Below are 21,022 nucleotides of genomic sequence, written 5' to 3' on the forward strand. Positions count from 1 at the left end.
TGCTTTCTTTTCATGTTGTACATAAAACTTTGGTATATCATTATCTTTTTCCAACCCAGCATCATTGGAGACACTAACTTCTACTAAGGTTGCTTACTCCTCCTTCTTGTCCCATGTCAGGTTTAATAGCTTTGTTTTCTAGCTAAATCGCTGTAGGAATTGCATAGTCATAGTGGATGGTGTATAACTTATTTCCAACTGTTTTTTACGCTATATATTTCCAGGACTTTTCTCATGTAGATGTGTGTATGTGTGTGTTTCTCGCTTATATGTGACTTACATATTTTTTTTCTTTTTATTTACTACTAGCAGGCTGTTCAGCAATACTGCCTGAGCTACCGACAAATGAATACGAAAGGTTAAAAATCAAGTGACCTTGAACTATGAACGTTTAATTTTCAGTAAAAACATGAGTAATGTTTTATCCAACTTACTCTGCTAAAGTCAACTGTTTTGCTTTCAATTTTGACTCCTTAGCAACAATTTTTGCTGGCTTAAAACCAAATCTAAAGTGTGCTACAGGTCCAAATACCCTATATATCAAATTTAAACTCTGTAGATCAAATATTCAAAGAGGAGTTTGGTAGAGACGTTTCACACACACACTGACAAGGTTACTCTATATATATAGAACGTTTTCATCTTAAATTCTACACAATTATGCAGAATATAAAAACTATACATGAACAGAATTCAGCACAATAGTGAAATGAAACCAATCATTTAAGAAGAAACTGTAAAATATGAATAATTAATTAATGCTTGTTTTTTAAAAGAACATGCAAATTAGTTAACGTTTATGTAGAAGCTCGCATATCCATGACTGCGTATATAAAGATATTCGTTTTAATAATTTTTAGATAGAAAAAGTAGGCTTTTAATATCAATGTCAGAGTGAAAAAAACTTCAACTTTATAGGTATATAGATAGATAGATGTGATAAATTATTTATTGAAATAAAAGATTGAAATAATGTACATTAAAACAAAATGTAAAAAAATAATAATGATTAATGCATAATTTAATTCCGGAATTAAATCCACCCAAATGCATTTTAGCATATCTGTATAAATAAAAATATGCTACTTTAACGATTGCTTTGAAATTTTGTACTAGCATTTTAATCACATACATGTGTGTTTTTATATACATGTGTGTTTTTACATACATGTGTGTTTTTATATACATGATATAAAAAAATATTACATATTTTTTTATGTCAGTGGTTCTTGAGACCAGCCGATTTATAATGAACATGACACGTTTTCACCCCCCACCCCCACACTGTCTTTAACATTTCTCTTTTGGTGACCTCCAACTACAGACATTCTTTAAAAAATTTCTATTCGTTTATTTTTTTGTTTATTTGTTTGTTTATTTGTTTCATCAAATTATTGTCGATAAAACATTATCTTTCACATAAAAAAAATCATCATAATGTCTTATTTTAACAATTTTTTAATGGTTTGGAATGCTCACTGTGGCTTCTTTGAAAAGATTCATTCATTTTTAATACCCGACTCTTCTATGTTTTTGTAGTGGGGTAGACGTAGATCCAACTGCTTGCTCTCTTAAATACAAATATGTTCATATATGTATAAACAATATATTTCACTATCTGAAGAGTGGCAATTTTGGAATATTTTTGAATGACATAATCTTTGAAATTGTCAGAATGGTCATGAAACAATTGCAATGAATATGAAAATACACAATATGATGCTCTCATTTTTTTTTTAAATTTTTATTGTTTTGATTTTGTGAAAATATACATATACATAGATGTATATATCATAATTTAGTAATTTAAATTTTATGTGAAATGGTTAAATTTCAAATCTAGAATTTTTATTACATGCAAGACAAAGAATACATTTTAATAAGTATATCTCCTTAACCTATAGGTTTTCGATGTTTACCCATATCCTCAGAGGAGAAAATATTAGCAAATATTATAATGGTTTATACCTAATTTGCTAAATACAATAAACATAGAAAATTAGCCCTTTTTCATGTAAGAACATTGTTGCGAAACCGAAAAGGATTGGCGCTTATGTCAACGGATCATTAAATCTAAGGGAGATAACCAGTGTACACATAGCAAAAATAAGCATACTTTGCAAGGTATAATTTGGGACGCTGAAATAATCAATGACACTGAAATAATCAATGAAAGAATGTTAAATAAATAAAAAAAAAAGGTTTTTCTATTTTCGTTGTTTTTGTACGTTAGTTATTATGCACCCCAAATTATACTTTGCAAAATGAACTACAGAATAGTAACAAAAAAAAAAAAATTAAACTTTAATCATAGCCAGAAATTGACGGTTTAAATACTCCAAAATCTCCTTCAAAAAAGTTTCAATCATCCTGACGCTGACTGATTACCTAAAATAAAGAGAAAAAAATTTCTTATTTTTTTAACTTCGTTTAAAAAAAAAATAAAATGACGGTTTAAATACTTCAAAATCTCTTTTAAAAAAGTATCGTTATTTTCATTAATTAACAAGTTTATTTAATTTATCTTTTTGATTAATTACCATCGTTTCAAACAAGTTTATTTAATTTTTTGTTGTGGATTAATTAACATCGTTACATTGTAACAGTTTACTTTTGTTTTGTGTAATACGTTAATTAATAAGTTTATTTTGTTACTTAACATTGTTATATTTTAAGTTCGTTGATTAACTTTACTAACTTGTTTCCTTTTCGTAAACTGCTTCAGCAATTTCCGGAACTCGGCTACAGTAATCATGTAATCATTTTTTTTTTTTTCATTTAACATTCTTTCATTGTTCTACTGATTGTTTCAGCGTCTCAAATTATATCTTGCAAAATATGCTTATTTTTGCTATGTCTATGCTGGTTATCTCCCTTAGATTGAATGATCCTTGACATAAGTGCCAAAGAATTCATGTGCCATAACTGTGAACCTGAAGAAATTAAGCTGTTGAGATATCTATCTATCTATCTATCTATCTGGTCAGACTCCTTGCCCAAACCAATGTGACTCTCTCTCACCAGATTTCCCTGTCTTCTATCAGCTGTCTCAGATCTCCAGGATCACAGTTGGCATTATGTGCAATTTGTGGGATATATGTAGATCTAGATCATCCGATGCTCATGCTGTGGAGTCCACAACAATACATTTCTTATCAGCTCTTGTTTGCTCCTCTGCCAGTGACCGGCAAATCGTAGACGTCGCTCCCTGATGATAGTAGATATGGCAAGTAGATTGCCATAAAGTTGCTGCTTCATGAGGTGATCTTGTCAAGATATATTTAACAATGTTTATAGCATATGGGTGTACGTGCCGTCTAGATTTCTTTCCAATCTATTAGTGAGTGTCCAGGTTGTAGCACTGTAAACAAGGACAGACTCCACCACTGCTCTAAAGAACTGCCTTTTCAGTTTGTCAGTTAGCCTTGAAGTTCATACTGATCACAGCTTATCCAATATAATCCCCTTATCACTAAATAAAGAACTATTAATGAAAACAGTTCATGAAAAAAAAAGTAAACAGTTTTAATGAATTTATAACAATCTCTACTATTATATAAAAGAAAATTTGTCTATTTGTCTGTTAGTTTGTTCCCTATGAACTCGAAAACGGCTGGGTTGATTTTTATGAAATTTCACACTAATGTACTTTATGTGCCTGGCAGTGTTCTTAGATATATTTTGTATAGGAATGTCTTTGATACGTATCAATAATCGATAATCAAAATAATCCAATAATTAAAGGAACAGGCAATTTGGACCAAAGTCAGCACCTTACACAACTTAACATCACAAGTGCATTTGTGAAATTTTATTACCACACAAGCAGTAATGACAGGCATATATCAACAGTAGGTTCTTTGATACGACCGAGGTGCATTCGAAATTAATATTTCTGCTTAAAGCACAATTGAAGTATGATACTTGACTTTTGCTTTTTAAACTTTAATTTCAAGCCATTATTATTTTATAAAATCAACAGTAGGCTCTCTACAGTGCAGTATAGACTACAATGTATTGTGAACTAAGTCACTGCAGAAAGGCATGGGAGCTTTCTCTCAGTGCCTCACGATGGATCCTCAAGTAGAGCAGGCAATAAATCGAGTTGATTGAAAAATGGACAACTGCACCGATTTCGATGACAATAAAAATATGGGAGTGTGAAACATTTGTTGATCATCATTTAATCCCGGGCATTGTTGGGTTTCCTTGCTAGTAATGAATAACCCCAACAATACTTTACATATTACAAAATAGTGCATGTTTAAAATACATTCACTCTCATTTTGTTGAATAATCTGCAGAAAACCTTATCTAGACCATTTCCTCTTCTATCCTATCAGATAAAATACGTACTGTTTCTTGAGTCTGGTTGCTCCTATAATTACTGCTTTCTTTTCATGTTGTACATAAAACTTTGGTATATCATCATCTTTTTCCAACCCAGCATCATTGGAGACACTAACTTCTACTAAGGTTGCTCATTCCTCCTTCTTGTCCCATGTCAGGTTTAATAGCTTTGTTTTCTAGCTAAATCGCTGTAGGAATTGCATAGTCATAGTGGATGGTGTATAACTTATTTCCAACTGTTTTTTACGCTATATATTTCCAGGACTTTTCTCATGTAGATGTGTGTATGTGTGTGTTTCTCGCTTATATGTGACTTACATATTTTTTTTCTTTTTATTTACTACTAGCAGGCTGTTCAGCAATACTGCCTGAGCTACCGACAAATGAATACGAAAGGTTAAAAATCAAGTGACTTTGAACTATGAACGTTTAATTTTCAGTAAAAACATGAGTAATGTTTTATCCAACTTACTCTGCTAAAGTCAACTGTTTTGCTTTCAATTTTGACTCCTTAGCAACAATTTTTGCTGGCTTAAAACCAAATCTAAAGTGTGCTACAGGTCCAAATACCCTATATATCAAATTTAAACTCTGTATATCAAATATTCAGAGAGGAGTTTGGTAGAGACGTTTCACACACACACTGACAAGGTTACTCTATATATATAGAACGTTTTCATCTTAAATTCTACACAATTATGCAGAATATAGAAACTATACATGAACAGAATTCAGCACAATAGTGAAATGAAACCAATCATTTAAGAAGAAACTGTAAAATATGAATAAATAATAAATTAATGCTCGTTTTTTAAAAGAACATGCAAATTAGTTAACGTTTGTGTAGAAGCTCGCATATCCATGACTGCATATATTAAGATATTCGTTTTAATAATTTTTAGATAGAAAAAGTAGGCTTTTAATATCAATGTCAGAGTGAAAAAAACTTCAACTTTATAGGTATATAGATAGATAGATGTGATAAATTATTTATTGAAATAAAAGATTGAAATAATGTACATTAAAACAAAGTGTAAAAAAATAATAATGATTAATGCATAATTAATTCCGGAATTAAATCCACCCAAATGCTTTTTAACATATCTGTATAAATAAAAATATGCTTCTTCGTTTGTTAAAAAAAAATTACTTTAACGATTGCTTTAAAATTTTGTAATAGTATTTTAATCACATACATGTGTGTTTTTATATACAAGATATAAAACAATATTGCATGCAAGACAAAGAATACATTTCAATAAGTATATCTCCTTAACCTATAGGTTTTCAATGTTCACCCATCTCCTCAGAGGAGAAAATATTAGCAAATATTATAATGGTTTATACCTAATTTGCTAAATACAATAAACATAGAAAATTATAATTAAAAGTTTTTAAATCATAGAGTAAGGAAAATTATATATTGGTTCAAAATGAAAAGGATATTGAATTTCACATGCAAACTGTATGGTAAATTCCGAAGTGAAAGTATTTGGTAGTAGTGAGGTAAAGGGATACAATCTGTATTTTGAATCTTCCACAGCACAAGGTAACAATCCGAAGTAGGCATAATTGCCTGGTTTCTCTTTTGTTTAGATGATGAGTCAGGTAAATATATTATTATATAAGTTCGGTGATGCCGTTTTTTAATAGACATATAATTCTTTATATATTTATTTAATATTTTTTTATTAATTATAATATATGAGTTTCAAAGTCCACTCCGAATTAATTTCAATTTGTGAATAAAAACAGTTTCTGGAGACAGAAAAAGCAAAATGAAATGAAATGAAATAAATAAAAGAAAAGAAATTGCTTATGCATTATACTTATAAATTAGCACAAGTGAAAAATGTATCCAATTGGAATTTTATTCTAACATTTAAAAAGGTAGTGGTGGGAGAGACTAATATAAAAGGTAAAAAAAAAAAAAGAAAAAGAAGAAACGGCAAGGAACAGGGAAAGATTAAAAAAAATAGAGTAACAAGGAAATAAAGAATTAGAAGGGGAAAGGAAGATAAAGAAAAGGAAAAGAGAGATTTAGCAATGAAATCTATTACCGCCCAAACAGATATTTTGCCGGGGGGGGGGCAAATATAGGTTAAGGCTCCTAGACAGAAGAAAGAAAAAGAAAAGAGAAGAAAAGAAAATCAGTCAATGTTATAAAGAACTCCCCCCCCCCCGCTTAAATGTTACTTAACCTCAAGTATATAAAGTAAATTCTCACAATTTTTATAAATATTAATAATATCCTTTTAATGATAATATTAAATCGAAAATTTGGATTTAGAATAATCTGTGGAAGTATTGCAAATACTAAACAAGGTGTATTAGATAAAGATGTTATAATAATAATAATAATAATAATAATAATAATAATTTTAATATCAATAATAAATAATCATTTGAATAATAATTTTAATAATAATAGTAATAATAATAATTACGTTAACACACTTGTGATGGGGTGATCTAGAGATTTTAGTCTAACTGGAAGTTTAAATCAATAAATATTTATTTTATAAAAGTGGAAGTTATTTTATAAAAACAAAAGCAAATAAAATAAATAATTAAAGGAATCGGTTTTGGCAACGTAAAATAGGCTCAAATTTTCCTGATTACGATACTGATTCCAGTATCACAAAAATCTTTGATTTTTCCGATTTCCGATTCCAATTGTCTCAACACTACCTTCTATAAATTACTTTTATATACACACTAAGCAATGCTTCAAGCAAACTACAGTATTCTCTTTACATGTTTAAACGTATTCAAGCGTATTAATTTATTACATTTTTTGGATTGCAGCTATATTTAATTTTTTTTTACCAACATTTAAAGAAAATCATATTTTTTTTATTTCTAATTATAGAAGAAGCATCTCATTTGGAATTTGAACTTCTAAAAATGGTTTCCAATCCAAATCACATCAAAATTAATAACATTGTGCAAGAATTAGTCACTGAAGCAATTCGTAACAATGAAATCGAAAAAGACATACAGGCCGAAAATTATCTGAAAAATCTACAATTAACACGGTAAGTGGATTAGACGTGTGTTAATAATTACAGATTTTTTTAATATGCATAACAATTAGACATTTTAATATGATCAATTATTAAACATTTTTATATGGTGAATAATTAGACATTTTTTGTATGACTAATAATCGAACATGTTTGTATGATAACAAATTAGACATTTGTATGGCTAATAGTTAGACATTTATGTATGCCTAATAATTACTCATTTTTGTATGACTAATTATTAGAAGTTTGTGCATTTCTGTATGGCTAAGGGCTATGTTTTTTTTTAATTGTTAGAGATCTCTGTATAAATGATAATTAGACATTTTTGTATGTTACTAATTATTAGGGCTGTGACAACAGCATATTCTTTTCATTCTTTTAACTCTCAGGTATATATCCGACACAGTAAGACACAGTCAATCAACTGAGAACCACATCAGTCTATACAAAAACATATAAGATATTAACGGATATATACTCAAGAGTTAAAACAATGAAAAGAATATGCTGTTGTCACAGCCCTACTAATTACAAGGTTGTGTATGGCTGATAATTAGACAATTTAGCATTATCTACACATTTTTGTCACACATTTTTGTCACACATTTTTGTATGAATAATAATTAAAAAAAAAAATATATATATAATAATCAGGCATTTGGAATATATCATTTTTTTCCGTGATTAGTACATACATCATAAAGATTTTTTTTTTTTTTTGTTCCATTAATTAGGTTGAACACCATCGTTATTTAAATGTAATATACAGAAGAAAAAAAATGCAAGCATCAAAGTTAATCGAAATGTCTATTTTCGTTTTATTTTCTCAGTCAAACTTTGGACGAAATCTACCAGAAATTTTTGCTACATTCTGAGAACTTCTCTCTCGTCACTCACACGTTTGGTACTTCTTGCATGAGCGTAATGAAATCGGTTTTTGATGACATCTTGGAGAAAACGATGCAACGGACGATGGAAGAGATTGGGAATGCGCAGAGTTAACTCCCTGGCAACAGAGTTAGCTCCCTTGATTGTTTTTCCTTTTGTTTTAGATAAAAAGAATTTAAAGAGAATTATTTAAATTCTTCATAGGTTTTTGTTTTTCATTTTGAATGAATTAAGTTATAAGAATCACACTTTTTATTTATTTATGAAGTCAACTAATTTTTATAAACTGGCTATATAAAAGATAGCTGGGTGTTTGCTTGGCGAGAATAAAACAAGTCAACTCTCTCTAATGTGTTTCAGAATTTTTTAGATGAGGTTTTATAATTTAGATTATTTGGACTATTGTTCTCATCTTGGTTGTTATTATCACAACGTTTCAACCAATGTTAACCTCAATTTTCTGGTGCAAAAAATATGTACTTTTTTAATAATACAGATAAAATGTGGGCCCTTTTGTACAATTTGTCATTGGTCTAAGGGAGATAACTTTATTTTATTAAGAGATCCACTTATCCTGATGATGACACGGTTTGTGCCAAACTATCGACGGTTAGTTTTGTTTTAAAGCATTTACAAATAATTAACAACAAAATCTGTGTTTCAATGTTAAAGATTCAAGTACATTTAAAATTATTTAAAATTGATATTTTTATGTAGGTCACATACTAAAAGACACATCAAGAGATTGTTGGGTACAACAGAAGAAATGTTTTATTTGCACCTGATGGAGTTCTTGTGGTAGAGAAAAGCAACTGGACAAATATTCTCAAGAATAGTGAATTGTACCAGAGAGCAATATTGTTTTATAGAAAATAGAAATTATTGTTACAGTATCGTCGCATTTTACTTTTTTTTTAATAACGTTAAAAAACTTTGTTACTTTAAATAAAGTAGTTTGTTTTTTTTAATAAAAATGACAATTCCTCTGCAATTAGCATTGCATTTTCCTTCTTTTTTTTTTGTTGTTGATGTTTTTTGTGATGTTAAAACTTTTTTACATTAAATGAAGTAGTTGAAAAAACTAATTTGTTTTTACGGCTATTTTTTTATTTTTCCTTTAATCCTTTTTTTTTTTTTTTAAAGAAAATGCAAGGAATGGTAAGAAAAGAAAGATGCGATTACTTTTTTTAAAACAAAAAAATGAATTATTTTTTTCGACTATTTTATTTATTAAGAAATGTTAAGGTTTTTAAAAATATAATCTCTAACGTTACAAAATAAAAGGAAAATGTGACGATAATTGCAGAGGAATTTTAACTTTTATTGAAAATATTGAACAAAATAATTTTTTTTTGAAAAAACTAAGGATGAAAACATTTAAAAATGAAAACTGTGACAGCTTTCTTTAATGTAACAAAGTTTATAACATTAGTAACAAAAAATATCATCTTTAACGTTACAAAAAAAAGGAAACTATTATGATAATCGCAGAGAAATTGTAATTTTTATGAAACAAAAGATGTGTCAGCATACTTTTTCAATTATTCTTTTTAGATGCCTAATTAATGTATGACAAATTCATCTGCCAGTTCCAGCCCGAAACTCAAGCATTTATGGAAAAAAAATATATGAAGGCACAAGTCATCTGTACTATTTAATGAATTATGCTTCAAGAAAAACTGCCAAATATACTGAAGCAGCAGGAGCAGCATATACTCACGGCTTAAGATTTTGAATATGTTTGGTTTATAACATCATTGCTGATTGGTTGCAGCAATCAACTTCCTTTCTGGCCTGTCCAATCAATGACCATCACTCATGACCATGTGACTGAGTTTATAAAAGGTTAAACCCACAGCAATTCCCTCTTTTTCTTCCCTGCTCTCGCCTGACAACACTTCAGTTGAGGTGTAACTTTGCCTTGGTCGATGAGAAGACAAACAAGCCAACATGGCTACTTCCACACACAAACCCCAATGTTGTAAACACATGAACTCTGCTTCTCCTACGGGCTGTCTAATTTTCTGCCCTTGTACATACATGAATGCACACTTCTACTACTAACTTCAACACGCATCCATGAACGCTCTATTTCATATGACTGTCTAACCTTTTATCTACATTTCTACACATGAACTCTTTCCAAAACTAACCTTTTTTTTTTACCATTTATACTAACAAACATAATAAATAAAGACGTTTTATAAATGCTAGAATAAGATTTTATCTTTTTATTCTACAATATATATGCATGCACATCTCTCTCTCTCTCTCTCTCTCTCTCTCTCTCTCTCTCTCTCTCTCTCTCTCTCTCTCTCTCTATTAGTATTGGGACGATTTCTCAGAATCAGAATTGGGAATCGGAAAAATCGGAGCTTTTTTGGGTATCGAAATCAGTATTGGAATTGAAAAAATTTGAGCCTATTTTCCGATGCCAAAACAAATTCCTTAAATCCTTTTTTTTATTTGATTTTGGTTTAAGAAACATCTTCCACCGCTGATAGTAATAATCAAATAATAAATATTTATTGATTTAAACCTCCAGTAAGACTAAAATCAAATCTTTAGATCACCCCCCCCCTCATAAGGATGTTTTTACATTTGAGAAAATATAGGCACATTTAAAATGTGTTTTTATGGTAATCGGGACAAAATAACAGTTAAATAGTTAAATATTTAGAGATTTATAAAGAATTAATAATTGAATCGGAATCAGGAATTTAGTACGGAATTGGTAATTGTATTGGAATCGGGAAAAATATTGGAATCGTCCAATCATCAATAACATAGGGGTGTGCGTTCCTTTATAGAAGTGTTGATTGAGTTTGAATAAAATAAAATATATATTAGATGCGTTTGAAACCAAAACAACACATTATTATGAAAATAAACAGATATTTATTTTTGTTTGAAATTTATAAACATATTCCAAAGTCAAACTTCATCCTCAGTATTTCTTTCTTTTTTTTTATTGCCATGTTGTATTTTATATATATATATATATATATATATATATATATATATATATATAGTAAATAATGGGCAATGAACAATTCCGCTAACCAACAATCATGAGGTTGTTTGCTCAGCAACTGACAAGGCTAATATGCTTGCCAGTCGGTTTGACTCAAACTCCACAATGGACCCTTCCAACCACCCCCTGCCTGACTTTCCTTTGCGGACAGACGCCACGCTAGATGATCTAAAAATCACCCCTGCTCAGATGCATGCTATCATAAAAAACCTTGACACTTCAAAGGCATGTGGACCCGATCTCATGCCAGCTGTGCTATTAAAAAAGTGATCAGCTGAAGTAGCTCCAGTTCTCTTCAAACTCTACAACAAATGCCTTAATGAATCTTGCTTTTCAGGCTGTTGGAAAACTGCTTCTGTGGTACCAGTATCCAAGAATTCTGGCGAAAGAACTGACCCATCAAATTATCGCCCCATTAGCCTCCTCCCACTTTTAGCCAAAATATTTGAGACCAAAATTAACCATGCTCTAGTCCATCACCTTACAGATGCTAAACTTATGACTGACAAACAATATGGATTCAGACAAGCCCGTTCCACAGCAGACATTCTCACTGGGCAAAGCGGAGGAGGGCAGAGCGGTAGCTCTAGATATATCTAAGGCTTTTGACAGGGTATGGCATTAGGGTCTCCTCAGGAAAATTAGATCATACGGTATCACTGGTAGAATACTTAACATAATTAAATTCTTCTTAGATAAGAGAAAAATCCAGGTTGTCCACGACGGTAATACATCTAAACAATATGATATAAATGTGGGAGTGCCTCAGGGGTCTATCCTTGGACCTCTATTATTCCTAATAATCATTAATGACCTCCCCGACAAACTTGCTTCTGAGATGGGTATATATGCTGATGACACCACACTCTATAACAGGCATGACAGGAAAACAAATGAACACATATCTAAAGAAATGGCAAAAATACTAGAGGATGACCTCCAATCTGTAGTGGAATGGGGACAAAAATGGATGGTCACATTCAGTGCTGACAAGACTAAACTGGTTTCCTTCAATAATTACAAGAAACCTTCTCTGCCACCAATAGCAATGGCCAGTGATTCTTTATCTGAGAGTACATCTTTCAAACTGCTTGGCCTAACGTTCACAGGAAACATGAGTTGGAACAATTACATTGAAAGCATTGCCAGTGTCGCTGCGAAAAAGGTAGGCTCTCTCTACCGTGCTAGAAAACTACTAACACTCGAAAGTATCCTGTACCTCTCTAAGGCCACCATTTGCCCATGTATGGAGTATTGCTGTCACATTTGGGCTGGTGCATCTGCTACTAGTCTCTCGCTCCTAGACAAGGTTCAAAAGAGAATCGCAAACCTGATAGGCCCTGAACTGTTATCTAAGCTTCAGCCTTTGTCCCATCAATGAAACGTTGCATCCCTCTGCCTGTTCTACAAGTATTTTAATGGTGAATGCTCTGGCGAACTGCAGACACTTGTGCCCCCACGACGTAGACATCCTCGACAAACCCGACAGGCAGCTAAATCCCACCCACACACAGAGATCCTTAGATGTAAAAGATCTTTTTACTCCAGTAGTTTTTTTCTCCAGAACTGCTAGACTCTGGAATTCCATTCTAGGTCTCTGCTTTCCCAACTGTACTGACATGCAGAAGTTCAAGTGTAACGTGAACCGACATCTTGCTGCCCAAATCCCAACATAGTGCCCCAGTAGTTGTTGCCCCTGATAGTAGCCTCCTACACCAAAGTGGCAATGTGCCTTGTTTGAGGTGAAAATGTAATAAAAATGTATATATATATATATATATATATATATATATATATATATATATTCTGTATGAAGAAAAAACAGAGACTGTCAGATCAAAAGCAACAGTTCTATAGCTCGTTGGCAAAGGACAACTAATTCAAAAACATGGTGCAGATAACATTGTTTATGATGAACACAACAGTGCTGACAGTGTTGCTCATAATGATGATAATGATGACCTTGAAGACTTAATTAACCAACTTGCTGAAGAAATTGATTTAAAGAAGTCCAGAATTTACATCTTTCAAGATACACTTGATTTAACAGATTGAGACCTTTATGGTAGCAAGCGAGTAGGGTTAATTAACTAAACATGCAATTTACACAATTAACGATGAGAAATTTAGAATATATTGTTTTGAAACAAATACATATAAATTAAATATTTGGAATAAATAAGAAATGCCTGGAACAATAATGATAATAAATCGCCTGATCCTAGACATCAAAGAATAATGTAATTGTCTAATTTGGAAAAAGGTCAATTTTAAAGAGAACCAAGAGCAGTTGATTATGTAGGTAACAATTGAATCAAGAGAGAGAGAGAGAGAGAGAGAGAGAGTCGGCAAGTGGAAACGATGGGCATTCCAATCATGTAATCATTTAATGTCTGAGAAACAGGACGGGTGTGTAGAATTGAGGTTCTCAATGAATTACATGATTTGCAGCTCGACAAGACATGCATGTGTTTGAACAACAAAATAAAGCTTCATTTAAATCTGGAACAAAAGAAGTTGTCTCATATGTTGATTTGCATTCCATCTAATATTGGAACAGTCCTTTGTTCCATTAAGCAAGTGTGAATCACAGCGAGAAGCCGTAGCAAAGAAATTTGACTAAAGGTATGTACATTTATCTGTGCGTTATGCGTGCTTCAGGTTTATTGCTGTCATCAATCAATGGAAAATACTGGTTAGTCTTGCTGATAGTTGATTATTGTGTTTTTAGATAAAAAAAATGTTGTCGATGTGAAAAGTTATGTTTTAAAAGAATAAAAATATGTACATTTAATAGTTCTAAGGAATGTTAACGTAGGAATGATAAAATAAACAAGAATGTTAAAACATAAAAAATGAAAATGATTTTAGTGACATCACGTGATCTTTATGTTATGTAGAGTTGATGAGGTAATGAGATAGCTTGGTAATACACATAATGAGTTAGTTAAGCCAGTCTGTAATGGGGGAGTTGGTGATCAGAGATTGAGAGAGATGGTCAATGAATCGTGATGCCACCAAGCAGGGAGGAGGGTCGATAATTAAAATGTAAAACTGGAGACCAATGTACCTCTTTCAACAGTGAAGCATTGGAAAATAAAGGCTGTAAATACAAGCAAGACTTCTGTTGTAAGAATCTTTATATTGCAGTTTTTTTTTTCAAAGATTCGTCAATGCAAGATCAATCAGATGGAAGGTATGCTTCCCTATTCTTCAATGTACATCCAATAGAATTGTATCCATTCTTTTATTGTTGTTATAAGAGATGATTACACGAAATACATGAACATAAAGAGACAACATGTCAACAGGAAATAGACTTGATTATACATGTATTATATACACATCTTATATACATAAAGTACATATACACTCTGACCAGCTATTGAACAATAACAGCCTGTTTAAAGAACTGTCGCATGTAATGCTTATTGTAGGTGTTTAAACACATACACACATGTGCAGATGTCGCATATTGAAGGTGCACACACACAATTGCACGCATGATCGTTAGTAGCAAACACTGAAGAATGGGGTCAGGATGTCAAAATTGATATCGTTGGTGGTGAAAGGTCAGCTGTTTGATACATGCAGCTGCCAAGTTGAAGAACATCTGTGGAGGAACAGGTTACATATATAGCCCAGAGAAAAAGGCAAAAGGGAAGAGAAGCCCATAGTCAGCTGCCAAGCAACATTGCACAAGCTCGTGGCTCCATCCACCCACCTTCTGTTCCACACTCTCTGTCTCTAGCTGAGCACACACATGAGGTAATAAAGAAAGAAACAGAAAATAAAAGTTTTTATATTTTTATACAAAAACGAAATGTTATGAGTTTTCTTTGGCTGACGAAAAATCTACTGTGCAACATATGCATGCACAATGCATTGATACATGGTATGTTGCTTATCATTATTTACAGAGTGTGTACTACCCCGTTATGGCTGACAGAATGAGAGCAAACTACCGCCATGGATTAAATAAGGGTTTATGTTCAAAATTTCATGCAAATTTCCAAGTTTGCCTGAAAGATACCAGAGTTCAACAAAATGCATCTGAAAATTACATCGGCTGAAATGTTGAGAGAATAACACTAAAGATGAATAGTAGTCCAATAACACTAAAGATGAATAGTAGTCCAAATATTACAAATCAAGCTTAGAATATACCATAATAATGTTAACATGAATTAGTGATTTAAATTTCTTACTTATCTGTATTCTTGGAAAAGTTTTGAAATTGGTTTTTGAATATAAAATTGTACTGCACTTGTAAGAAGAAGACGTTTTCCAATCGCTAATAATACTTCAAATAATAAAACATAAAAATTAACTTTCATCCCAACAATTTTGAACAACTGAGCCCAGATCTAAAATCTTGTATAATTTAGCAGTTTCTTGAAATTTGATAGCTACATTCTTCATATAACAGGTTTTCATTAGAATTCTTATCTGGAAAATATATAGATGCATGTGATGTGCAAGCGTCTTACATCTCCAATCAACAACTTAAAGTGTTTTGTCACGGGTTTTAAGCTTTTCTAACTAACTTAGTTCCAACTCCCACAAGAAACAGAGTTGATTGACATTGAAAGAATAACTGTACATCAGTCGAGATATCAAAGAGACTTCCTTCAGCAGAGATTATTCCATTACTTTGCCGATGTAAACTCCCAAGCAAACATTTTGGAGTTGTTACTTGGAAAATTGGTATAAAATCCTGTTGGTCAAACAATACTGAAATCCTGAAATTTACCAACTGAATAGCTACCAAAGACATTAGCAGTTTCATCAATAGCAATGAAGATCAGTCAAACCATTTTACAGCGACACAATACTTACTGACTCCATCATGCTACTTTTTAATTGATGTTATAAAGAGAGCTTGTTTGAAATTTGATAAAAATGGCGATATGACAGCTGCATCTGAAGCCATCAATGATGAATTTACATATAACTAAAGACGATGAGGATTAATAATTCGGATTATTTGTATTAGTCGGGCTACTGTTCTCATTTTGAGTGTTACTTTTCCTTCACAAGGACCCGTGGCATGATGGATAAAGTGCTAGGTAAAAATTTAGTTCTAAGTGACAACCATCTGGAGGTTGAAGGTTCGATCCTCAGTGCAGGTGATACTAAGAATACGATTGGGAATTACTTAAGACTTCCACCCGATCATGATACTACCTCTATGGATTAAATAAGAGGTTTCTGTTTGAAATTCTATGCATATTCCCAAGTTTTTTTAATATAAAATTGTACTGGATTTGTAAGAAGAATACGTTTTGCAATCAATAATAATACTGCAAATAATAAAACTTAAATTAACTTTCATCCCAACAATTTTGAACAACTGAGCCCAAATCTAAAAATTCTGTTATTTTTTCTTGTTGTAGTTCTTCTAAAATCTTGTATAACTTAACAGTTTCTTGAACACTTGAAATTTGATAGCTACATTCTTCATAAGAGATTTTCATTAGAATTCTTATCTGGAAAATAATCATTTCTCCTGTTTCTTTTGTGTGTGTGTGTGTGTGTGTGCTCTTGTGTCGATCTGTCTATCCATCTAGCTAATTAGTTAAAATAAAACAACTGAAAGAAACTGAGGTTAAAGGATGTTAACTATGCTGCACTTCCAACTAACAATTTCCGAGGTTAAATACGATACACTGCTGTCAAGACTCTAACATCCAACTCCAAATCAAATGAGTCTCTGAAAAATCAGGCTTTTTTATATTTAAACGAGAAACATCCCATTTGCATATGAGGTGATAAGATTGCCAACATATAAAGAGAAGCCGCAACCATTTTTTTTTCTTTTATTCATTCTTTTTGTTTGTACTATACGGCTGCTGAGAGAATGGGTTTGTACCAAATTTTTAAAGCATTTAATTACACCATTTACTTACAAAATCTATTTAAAAAATTTCATACATGTAACATGGATAAATTTTTGTTTATTGAATTAAAAAAAAAATATCTTACACCATTAATAAAAAATTTTATTAGTACAGGTTTTAGTTATATTAATTTGTATAGGAATACTTGTAAATAAAATAATAAATAAAGATGTAAGATTTTTTTTTTTCAAATTAATTTGTGACTGACAATTGTGAGGTCAAATGATCAGGTATTAACAATGCCGCACTTCCAATTAATAATTTCTGGGGTTAAATGCAATACACTGCTGTCAATACTTGCTACTCCAACATCAAACTGAAAATCAATCCAGTTCTAAAAAAATCAGGCTTTTTTTATATTTAAACCAGAAGCATCTCATTTGCATATGAGGTGATAAGAAGCAGCAGCCATTTTTTTCTTCATTATTTTTTGTTTGCACTAGACACTATAGGTTGCTGAGAGAACAGGTTTATACCAAATTTTTAAGGCATTTAATTACTGAAACTAAGCTAAACTTAGTAAATTTGACTTGACTTATTATTTTTTTTTTAATTTTTCTTTTGTAATATTGTGCAGTTTTACACACGCAGACCTAACATGTTTTCAATCTACATCGCAAGGAACATAGAACAAGTAATAACTCGATTCCCTTCTTTTTTTATTACAACATTTATTTCCTCATTCTCTTGCAATGCATGACCTCATTACAGCTGTGGCTATCTTCTCGAACGTGCTCTAGAATGTCATCTACGTCTCTAACATGATCGTCTTCTCAAACGTGCTCTCTCCTTTTTATAGTCATCGTTTTCCTTATTGTGACGTCATTTCTCTCACGGAAATATATTTACATATAGCCGTCCATGCAATGTTACACTTTAACTGCAAACACTGCATTAATTCAGCCTGTATGAGCTACAATATTATTAACGCGTTGCTATATCACTCATTAGAAATATCTAAAAAGAAAACAAAGCACAGTGATTGAAAAAAGTCAATAGAATTCTTCCAAATTGTTTGATATTTGTTCTTTATTAATGTTTAATTTATACTGAGCTTTAAGTTATGTGGTGTTGTTAAACTTCATGCATTTAACCTTTTTTTCAAACGGGATTTATGGGAAAAAGTACCATAAATGTAGTGAATCAGTATTTCATAATGTTTTATGTTTTGTCTACGAGTCAAATTAAATCCAATCTACGAGTCAAATTAAATCCATTTTTGACATTTTTAATACAGTAGCAGGAGGGGGGGGCTTTGCTCGGTTGTAAAATATGCCTGAATATGATATTTTAATTTGTCCAGATTTCGTATATATTATTATAGAGTCGTGATTTCAAAAGTAAAAAACAAAAAATGTATTTGAGTGCCATCAACTAGAATCGAAGGAGTTTGGTAGAGTTTTCAAAGGTCAAATCGTTGAACTTTGACCCCTTGACAGCCAAATTTCTGTCCGAAAACCGATTAAGAAGATTTTCCCAATGTCAAATCGCAAGTCTCTAGACCGAAAATTGACAGAGTTATTTTATAGGAAAATGTACAGAGACACACACACATACACACAGACATTTTAACTTATATATATATATAAATATATATATATATATATATATATATCTTTATTCGATTGGCAAAATTTTAGAATAATTATAAAGAAGTGAACCATCGCGTAAATTCAATCAACTAAAATAAGGTGGAAAATGGGGTGAGGAAAAGGAAAAAAAAATGGTGCAAGTTACATGTAACACATGTACAATTCAATAAAATAAATAAGTCGATTAAAAACAATAGTGTCTTCTAATTTTGGTGCTCTACCGCTCCGTATTGCTTTTTCCACAAAACCACCTTTCCCTCATTTCGTAAGGATGTCTTGCCTATCTCTCAAACAAGTAATATTATTTATAAATTTCAATGTCGGTGTGGTGCCGTCTATATAGGCAAGACGACCCAGCGTCTTCAGGTCAGAATCGCCCAACATGTTCCCCGTTTCATCCGAGATCATCAACCTACCACCAGAAAATCTCAACTGATAGAATCGTCCATCGGCCAACACTTGGTTGATAAAAAGGAGTGCGGTCTTGTTTTCTCTCCAGAGTGTTTTTCTGTTTTGTACCGAGGATATACAAAGTTCCACCTGTCTGTCCTCGAAGCACTTGCCATCATTGCCAGCCCCCCTACTTTGTGCAAGCAGAGAAACCTCCGGCTTCAATTAGAATTATTTGGGTAATTAGGTTTGTTTGTTTTTTTTTTTAACCTCCTCTCCGCTCTTACTCCATACCACTACCAAATACTCTAGAAAAAAAAAAAAATAATAATAATAATTTTCAGACTTATGACCCTTGAAAATGTTAGTCTGAACAAAAAGCGTTTCGGGTGTATTTTAACGATTTTGTTTTTAATCGACTTATTTATTTTTTATTTTATTGAATTGTACATGTGTTACATGTAACTTGCCCCATTTTTTTTTTTTTTTTCCTTTTCCTCACCCCGTTTTCCATCTTATTTTAGTTGATTGAATTTACGCGATGGTTCACTTCTTTATAATATATATATATATATATATATATATATATATATATATATATATATATATATATATAAAAGTGAAATTGTCTGTGTGTGTATACATTTCCCTACCAAACTACTCTGTCAATTTTCAGTCTACAGACTCGAAATTTGACATAAGGGGTATTGAGATGTGGGAAAATCTTTTTAATCGGTTTTCAGCCAGAAATTTGGCTGTGAAGGGGTCAAAGTTCAACGATTTGACCTTTGAAAACTCTACCAAACTCCTCCACCAATTTTGGGTCTAAACACTTGAAATTTTAGATGTAGGTTTCTTGGACATGGATCAAACTTTTTAATTTGATTTGAGCCCAAAACAATAAATGTTAAGAGGTCAAAATTGGGGTCAAAGTTAAAAAATAATTTGACCTCTGCGGTCTCAACCAAATTACTCAGTCAATTTTTGGTCTAGACATTTGAAATTTTACATAAACTGTATTCAGGCATAGGGCAAGCTTTTTAATTGTTTTTTGGCCGAAAATTTGGCTGCCAAGGTGTCAAAGTTCAAAAGATTTGACCGTTGCGGCCTCTAGCAAACTAATCAGCCAATTTTGAGTCTAAACATTTGAAATTTTACATAACGGGTATTCAGACATGTAGCAAGCATTTTAATAAATTTTGGGGGGAAAATTTCGCTGCCAAAAGGTCAAACAAAAATATCGAGGAAACCAATGCTTACAATAGAATCTTTAGAATCATGTGAGCTGCTACTGCTGCTGCTGCTGCTGCTGCTGCTGATGATGATGATGATGGTGATAGAATGTGAGGAATCAAAGGCAAAATGAGAGGAAACCGTGTAACTCTTATCCCATCTGTTTTGTCCTTTAAATTTTTGCAGTGGCTTGCAATATCAATTTTCTAATAGTGTTCATCATTATTCCATTGTCAATCTCATAAATCCTTATCTTCAGGTGTTTTAGCCTTGATAGGCTTTGTTTGTGAGGATCACAGCATAAGAAAAACATCAAATAGAACTCCGTTTAACACAAAACAAACTATAAGCATTTAAGGTTTGAATAATTTTTATCATCAACAAAAGATTAGATTGAATGTGCGTGTTTAAAAAGGTTAATTTTTATGTGTCATCAGCTTTTAAAAGTAGTACAAAGTTAGCCATTAAGATAAACAGAAAAAAAGAAAAAGAATGCTCGTAAAGTGTACTTATTCCTTTTTGTTGGTTTAGTAGCAAAGTCTTCACTAGCTTTATCATCAAAAGTGGGCTGACTTTGTAGCAACCCCCCCTAATGAACTATACTCT

General features: G+C 31.7%; 1 protein-coding gene across 2 annotated transcripts in view; it reads left to right on the forward strand.

Moving 5' to 3' along the window:
- Window positions 1–10,480, forward strand: part of LOC145278037 (uncharacterized) — a 44,544-nt gene extending 34,064 nt beyond the window's left edge. For both annotated transcript variants that reach the window (XM_080130256.1, XM_080130257.1), the window contains exons 5-7: window positions 7,223–7,388; window positions 8,210–8,396; window positions 9,822–10,480. In XM_080130256.1, coding sequence (XP_079986382.1) covers window positions 7,223–7,388; window positions 8,210–8,381 — 338 coding nt within the window. In that variant the 3' untranslated portion in view covers window positions 8,382–8,396; window positions 9,822–10,480. The remainder of the gene's footprint in view (window positions 1–7,222; window positions 7,389–8,209; window positions 8,397–9,821) is intronic.
- Window positions 10,481–21,022: the final 10,542 nt, after the last annotated feature.

This window comes from Euprymna scolopes, chromosome 6, assembly GCF_053919585.1.
Source record: "Euprymna scolopes isolate OS-2025 chromosome 6, ASM5391958v1, whole genome shotgun sequence".
Lineage (NCBI taxonomy): Eukaryota > Metazoa > Mollusca > Cephalopoda > Sepiida > Sepiolidae > Euprymna > Euprymna scolopes.